We start from the raw sequence: 8,108 nt of genomic DNA, 5'->3' as shown, positions 1-8,108 counted from the left end.
TTGTCAAGATAAATCAAAATTCTAATCTTGGTGAGAATTTTTTTTTTCACAATAATGATAAACATTATAATTAATGCCCATCCTCAGTCCATGGAACTTAGATCAATAGAACTTTGTCATTTTTTAATAAAAATAACACCTTCAGGTATACTTTAGATAAATTGTAGCTTTTGAATTTGATCCATTACCTAAAACCAATGAAGTAGCAAATTTGAACTATTGTTAGCTGTAATCCTGGTAGAAATATTTGTTATTCACACTTTTTTAAAATTAACTGTATATTTGTATTTTTTTTAAATAAGTATTAGTATTGACAAAAGCTTATTTTATGTGTGAAAATTATCACATTTATTTTGACTATACATAAATTAGCAGGACTCCAGAGTGTGGCATGCAGCCAGAAACCAGTCATGGACTAAATCATTCCTTGGTTGCTCCATGTTTTTTCCTCCATGATTATATTTGTAGGATTTTCAACTTTTGCTCATATCAATGCCAGAGAAAAAGGGGCAGAGAAGTTTTGTTTTTTTGGCAGCTTGATTGGGAATGTTAATGCCTTATATATTTATGTTATAACTTTCTCCAGTTTTTGGCTGCGGTGAGGTACACCACCTGGGGTAAGATGCCAGCAGTGGAAGAACATTGGGCTTGAATGAGCAACTTGGCATTTTGTGAAACAATGACTGCCAACCTTTCGCTCCGTCTTGTTAATGAGCGCTACTTTTTACTTGTAGTACGTGGTAGATTGATTACAACAATTTTAAAATAGCTCCAGGATCTTTTGCTACGTCAACATTTTGTACAATTGCAGCTTTGTCCTGCTCGGCCAGTTCTGTTTGTTCAGCTGGATGTGGAACACTTTAAACAGTGAATATTAAATCGCAACACAAACAGGGATTTTACAAATCAAATACATGGAGAGACAAAAAGTAGGGATGCCCGATGTACCGGCATTAACATCGGTATTGGTCAGTTTTTTAGTCCTTAACAACCTATGTTTATGTCCATCTTAATGCCGTTCGTGTTTCTGGTGGTCATGGTGACATTGTCCTGTGTTTAACTGGAGTAGAGAAGCAATGTCAGAGGTGTTATTTGTTTAATTGTGTCCAAAGGATTGGGAAATTTATATATTGTAAATATCGGTTTTCAGCTACAATAGAAATATTAATATCAGATATCTATATCGCCCAATATTTTCTGAGTCCCTAACTAAAAGATAATTTTCTACTGTTTACATATGATAGCCTAGATGATAATATCTAGGCTATCATCTCATCTAGTGATAGCCTAGATGCTATGATCAGTATTTTAGATAGCTTTAGCTTTTTAGCTAATTTTGACTTTTATGTGGGTTTTTTAGACTGCATGAAGTATGTTATTGTAGGTCAACATGCTAGTGCTCACCTAGATGCTGTTGTTAATATTTTAGCTAGCTTTAGCATTTTAGCTAACTCTAGCTAAAACACTGGCTGTTAAAATTTGAGACACTCATATTTTTGTAGTGGAGCCTCTAAACAGGAAATGTTAGACACAGCAGGGAAGCTGCACATTCCCAATGGTTAGCTAGACAATGTAGGACAATAAAATATCTATAAAACCATAAAAACTGATGTCTTGGGTGTGCTTCTTAGTCCAACTAATAACACTGCCCTATTAGTTTGCCACTTAAACTTTTTCACCTTCATACTTTTGGTCATTTTGGTAAAAATCATTGCATTCTACGGCAAGATGTTTCCACCTGCGTTAATTCAAACAGGCCACAGAGTGACTTTAGGATTTTTTCATTTTATAAACATTCTACTGTAATTTGCTGTGGTTTTATAACTCTAATGATCTACCAGCAGAAGGTTGAAGGTCAAAGTCGTTCGGTCTGTTCAGAGCCTACAGGTGCTAATTTGTCATATTTTGTAAGACTCATCCAGACCAAGCGAGGATTAAAATTAAAACAATTAGTGATGGACAATATATCGGCACTAACATCGGTAAGAGCCAATATTAGTCATTTTTTACCATGCCTGTACCGGTCCGATAAATAAAACGGGGTTGATATTAACAACCAATATTTATTTCTGTTAATATCTGATATTGAGATCAGTCATATCGCTCCATCCCTAAAAATAATATGAGTATTTTATATTACTTTTATAAAATCAAAGTATATATCATATAATGATTTTTTTTTTTTTTTGCATTGTATCATTGTAATAACATAAACACTAAAGCTAATTTCTTTCTGTACTGAAACGATTTTGGAACATTGCTTTCCTCCCTTTTCAAACTGTAATTTGAAAACATGTCTCTGTTTTCGTTGGCTTGATCTTCATCCTTTTTTCCCCCTGTCAGTGTGAGTTCTCTGCAGCCCAGCGCTACACGCTCCTCCCTAATCAGTACCACTTCTGGCCCCGGTGTTGCTAATTCAGCAGAAATAATGGGGTGCTGGAAAACAAAGAGTCGGGCGGTTTAAGGGGTTTAAGATGTGCTGCAGAGCCACTCGTAAATTAGCATGCCAGAGTGAAAAGAATTTTTCCCCCCGAGTGGAACTTTACCCCTTCTCCTTTTCTCTCAATTTTCTTTGGAAGGCCAGTTTTTTTTTTTTTTTTTTTTTGGGTTGTGAGGCTCAGGCTGGGTCTGTTTTCTCTGGCAAGTCACAAGTTTCCAGAGCAGCAGAAGAGAAAAACTGGATTTCAGCAGACGCTGAGTCAAGTGCTAAATCCTAACACAGCGCCATGAAATAATTTTTTTTTTTTTTTAAATCACCAAGGATAATTATCTGTAAAGTAGAAGACAGAGAGGAATATGAGCTGAGGCTGTGCATGCTGCTGTGGCTCCAGGAGACTGGAGGTCCGATTCAGCCTGTGGAACCAGTGGAAAAAAACCCCACAGGAGACGAGACGGTGGAACTTCAGGAAAAAGTTCAACTCTGCAGATTTAGGGTTGAATTGTTTTGAAGGCACGGCGTCGCACTGAGGCGACCCAGTCACTGCGGACTTACTCCACTGTAAAACATCACAAACACAGCAGCAGCTTTGTTTCAATTACTTCTAAAGGGAGGGATCAGGTAGTTGATTGTTACTGTAATTACAACCGCTGCCACAACAAAGGCCCGCATGACAAGACAGGAGGAGAGAAAAATAACCTGACTTTAGACAAAACTAGGAATGCACCGATCACACTTCACCTGGCTGATGCCAATATTCTGCAGGTTTTGTAGATTAGGTTAGGCAGGTTTTGTAGATTAGAGTAGTTTCAAATGAAAAAATGATCAAACAAAATGCAAGATTATTCCCACTTCTGCATTAAAGCAAAAGGTCCCTAAACCTTTTCTGCTTTTCTTCTGTGGAAAATTGGCTGATTCTGACCCCTGATTGGTTCATCTGCAGGAGGTCAATCCAACATTTCCAATGTCCACCTGACTAATTAGTGCATCTCTGGAGCCAGTTTTGGCCTGTAGGTGATTGATCAATAATGCTTTTGAAAAATCTGACAACTTCGATCTCTGGGTGATTGATCGGTGCATTTATGAAAAATCTGTCCATTTAGTTTTCAGGATCGAAAAACTGAGACAACTCTGATCACTGAGTGAACTACATGCGATCTGTCTGTAATGATACACAATCTAAGAGGTTTTTTTTTTTTTTGTTATAACAGTATTCAAGTTGACCTTGTATGAATATTGGTATCTTTAAACCATAACATAGTAAAAATAAAAATAAGGGATTTTGTCGACACGACTCAATTCTGTGATTTCTTACTCTTTCCCTTTTTGTTCTACACTGAGCGCACAAACTATTCATGGTCATAAATGATAGAAACAAAGTTTCCACAGAAAACAGAAAAACTCTCTTCACGAGGACTCACAGCTGAACTGTCCACTCCGGGATCGTGTCTGGAATTCGGCCCCGTTTCACCCGACCGCAGTCCACAAGTTCCCCAAAACACAGGCAGGGAGGGGGGCACGTCCCAGCGTGGGCCCCCGATCCACGCTCCAGTCCCACAAACAGCAGAAAAAACACAGCAAACCTCACCAGACTGCGAGGCTGCGGAGAGGAAGGCATTTTTCTGCCACACGGGCGATCGCACCTCAGTGTTTGTTTTTTTTTAAACTTCGGATGCAGCCGATCCAAAGTGCGAAATCTTCAGTCAAAAAAAATGAAATGAGCCACCCTGCCCCCCAAAAAACGAATCCTTTTATCCACCAGCTCGATGTTTATATCCAATCCCTTCCTCCTGTTCGGATCGAATCTGTGAGGAAGAAAAGCAAAGCGTTCCTTTCCAACTTTCCCATTCCAGTGTGGAAAGTTTTTCGGTGCCGTGCGCTTCACCGCTTCTGTCCGGGCAACTCGTCCTGTGCGGGATCCCCACGGCGCCGCATGAGCGCACACCAGAGGTATGCGTGGGGCGGGGACCACAGGGGCGCATGGGAAATGGAGTCCGTTCAGCTGCTGGCTTAAAATCCAACGTAATAGGTGGAATTTCTCTCCTTTTTTATTATTTATTTTTATTTTTTTACATGAGTTGTGTAATATTTATGACTGATGTTTTCATTATTAAATGTACAATTATTAGAAGTAGTTTTGTAGTAGGTTTAGAAGATGTAATAAATAAATGCATGTTCTGAATTTCCAAATTCGGAATAATTACTGAACTGTACTTCCCGACCTCCGTCTCAAAATGAAATCTGCCAGACAAAAAGAGAAAATTTACACCAAAACATGCTTGGAAACGATACACATGTCTTACATTGATACCATCTTAATAATAATAATAACAATAATAATAGTAGTAGTCATATTCATTATTATTATGATTATTATTATTATTCTTATTATTATTATTATTCTTATTCTTATTATTATTTATTATTATTATTATTATTATTATTATTATTATTATTATTATGAGTATATATGTATAATAAATTCTTGTATGTTCAGTTTAATTTTGAGCAGATAACTGTTTAAAAAGTAATCAGAATTTGTGTCCTCAAAGTGTTTACAACACTTTGGTCCTAATGGCAAATTGTTTGGACACCACTGCTATCGGCTAGCTACTGTTAGCAACAAAAGCAGATGGCACCGTATTTCTCTTAGTAGAAGTTATTGAACTCTTTTCAGTTTTATTCAGTCTGGCTCTGCTTTAATGACTAAATGCTGTTAAATAAGAGATTTACTGACACTTACTCAGTAAATGACTTTTTTCCCTATGTTTTATAAACAGGGAAGCCATGTTGGATTTAACGTCAAGAAAAGAGAGAAACCAAAAACATTTCAAGTCAAAATTTATATATCCAGGAACTTCGGAAATTGTAACTTTCACAAAGAAATGGAAGAATCCGTTTATGCAAACAAGACAGCAAGTTGAAAATTTAAAGGAGATACTACTCCTGTATCTTGCTAAATCGAGAAGCTTTTTTTTATCGCTATCATGAGATTCACATCTCATTAAAACCAAAACCTGATTTTGTCTAAAAAGGAAAAGAGTCAGAGGAGCATCAGCCCCTCGATGCTTTTTAAGAACTCCTAATCTGCTCCCGTTACCCGTGGTAACATCGTTAACAAAAGTCTTCAACATGGCAACGCCCCTAGACATTGTTCGCAGTATTTCCTACGATCATTTAAGCTTTACCTTATATAGGCACTTTTATTTTGTTCCAAAAAATGTCCCTAATTCATGATTTATCAGTCGTCCATGAGGATTAAATATGTAAAAATGTTCTTTCTCCCCTTTTGCTACAGGGATAGTCAGGTTAGATCTAACAGGCTTCCTTATAGCCTCTTGGTTTACCTAGTTAAATAAAGCATGAAAGAAAAGTTGCAGCTGGACAAATAATGACAGTATTAGCTCTGGAGTTGTGAGTCGCATAAGCCACTTGTTAACAGTGTTGACGTGCTGAAGTTCTGGTCCTTGAGCAAAAATTCTGCAGAGTCAGACATCTAATTAAGCCCTTGGCTTCATCTACGGTATGTCTGTGGTTTCTGCCTTACAGGATGGCAAACTTTCAAATTTTAATTGCGCTCTTTGCCTTGGATGTGGTGTTCAGCCCAAAAGGAGTAAAGCTTTTGTCAGAAATGCCACAGAAAACCAGAAGTATTTACAGAAGCGAGCGAGCGCTGCTTCACCTTCGGCAGTTTAAAACCCAAACTGAAGGGAGAAAGCGGCGCTCATTGAGTGGTTTGCTGAAATAATGAACTAAATTTGACTATTTATATTGGGTAAGGACGGAGGCTGGGTTTTTGTCCACTTCCCATCTTCACAGCATGCTGCAACGTTGCACGTTATTCATAAAAAGCGCTAATTAGCCAGAACCTTGTTGCAGAACACAAACCTCATTCACCTCAAAGGTAAAGTTGGCAATAAAGGATTGAATTAATATTCTGCTGTTGCCGGCCAGCTGATATTTTCTCATTTGCAAGTTAAAAGACGAGCACGCTTTCCAAATTTCCACATAAAAAGGCCTCTTCATGTGATATTCATACTCGGGCAGATGTGTCAGTTCCCCTCGGGCAAAATGTAGAGCCGGTCGGTTCCTGTTGACCAAGGTTACGCTTTCACCGCCTCGACTACACAAACCTGCTGGCCGGTCGACCAACACACAGATGAAAGCAGCACTCTTTGGGTCCACCAGTTTGGAAGAACAATTTCAATCTGAAATTATTTAGTTTTTCAATTAGAGATGAAATATCACACTATGCGCTCAGCATGTCTCCACTTACTTAGCAATCATTTAATACGTTGCTGATGCTGGTTGTACAGAGTTGTACAAAAAAATAAAATGTCAGACTTTCTATCCTGGAAAAAGTCATAATATAGACGTGATTTACCAAATGACATGGCTTCTGACTGATGAAGCCATGAACTCTGCTCTCTAATGTAGCAAGTCCACCATGACTCAGAAGGCTAAAATTAAGGTAGTGGACTAGTCAAAGTTTGGAGTTAAAGAGGTTATTCGTTCGCATGTGTCTTTCATAAACATCCTGACTAGGAACCTCCCTCAAACCATCAAAAAAATACATCAACTGACATAATTCAGTACATTAAACAGATTTTATGGGATCATGAATAAACAGCCTCGTTGTTTTCTGCCCAAACTGCCTGGAGGTGTGAAACTTACCCTTTGGCCAGTTGACCACTCATTTGTATTTAATTGAGGACAAATGGTGTCAAAGTAAACTGTGGACACACACACACACACACTTTGTGGTGAAAATGTCTGAGCCATTTATTTGAGTGAATAAATGATCCACAAGTTCGGAAACGGTACCAGATGTTCTCATTTGAAGAATCTCCATTTAATTAAAAATTTCCCTGTGATGTTTTGACAAAAGGCTCTTCAGGCATCTGACAATACCGATCAAAGATTCTCTAGTGGCCAAACGCAGCAGGAAGCATTTTCCCCCCGACTCTGTTTCCTGCTGCCTTTGCTCTTTTTTAATTAAACTGTGTCAATAAATTTGATTGAGCTCAAAGGAAAGTGAGCTGCTGAACCCCATCGATCGGCTGTTTATGGGAGAAAGTAAATGGGGTCAGTGTTGCTTTTCTATGAACTATAAAAATTGTCTCTGCATATTACAGTTGTAGTATTAAAATAATGATGTAGTCTGACACCAGAGCCCTTTGTCATAAGAATAATTAATAAAATGGAGATTTTATGTGAGGGAAACACCACGACCACACATCAACTCAATTACAACCAACTTAAAATAATGAACCCATGAACTTCAACTATAACATCATTTTCTTGTATTGTAGTTTATTATAATTACATATTATGGCGTAATTATAGTATGACTAAAATTACTTCATCTGACCAGAAAGTTTCATTTTAAAGGGTGAAAGGGACAAAAACTGAGCTTGCAGACTGAACAGCAGCTCTTCAGTCCCCAGTTTTTCTTGAAAAACTGGACTTTGTTTTTCAAGAAAGTCCAGTTCATTTGGTCAGGTGGGACTCTGAGCGAACTCTTATCCACCTAAAAACCTCCAGCTCGGTCCAGATGAAGTGAACTCTGATGCGGTTCAAATGCGTATGTGAATGCCAAAAGCAGGATGTGGACTATGGTGCAGGGCATTCTGGGTAAATACAGGATGCCCTGTATTTCTGTATTACCAAG

General features: G+C 38.1%; 1 protein-coding gene across 1 annotated transcript in view; it reads right to left on the bottom strand.

Annotated features, from left to right (window-relative positions):
* Window positions 1-4,359, bottom strand: part of lrig3 (leucine-rich repeats and immunoglobulin-like domains 3) — a 23,596-nt gene extending 19,237 nt beyond the window's left edge. Inside the window, exon 1 of the mRNA XM_008401487.2 lies at window positions 3,859-4,359. Within this exon, the coding sequence (XP_008399709.1) occupies window positions 3,859-4,055 (197 nt within the window). The 5' untranslated portion in view covers window positions 4,056-4,359. The remainder of the gene's footprint in view (window positions 1-3,858) is intronic.
* Between the last annotated feature and the right edge of the window lie 3,749 nt (window positions 4,360-8,108).

The sequence above is a fragment of the Poecilia reticulata genome, linkage group LG23 (assembly GCF_000633615.1).
Source record: "Poecilia reticulata strain Guanapo linkage group LG23, Guppy_female_1.0+MT, whole genome shotgun sequence".
NCBI classification, from domain to species: domain Eukaryota; kingdom Metazoa; phylum Chordata; class Actinopteri; order Cyprinodontiformes; family Poeciliidae; genus Poecilia; species Poecilia reticulata.
Note: the sequence above shows the minus strand (reverse complement) of the source record. Positions and strands in the feature narration are given on the sequence as shown.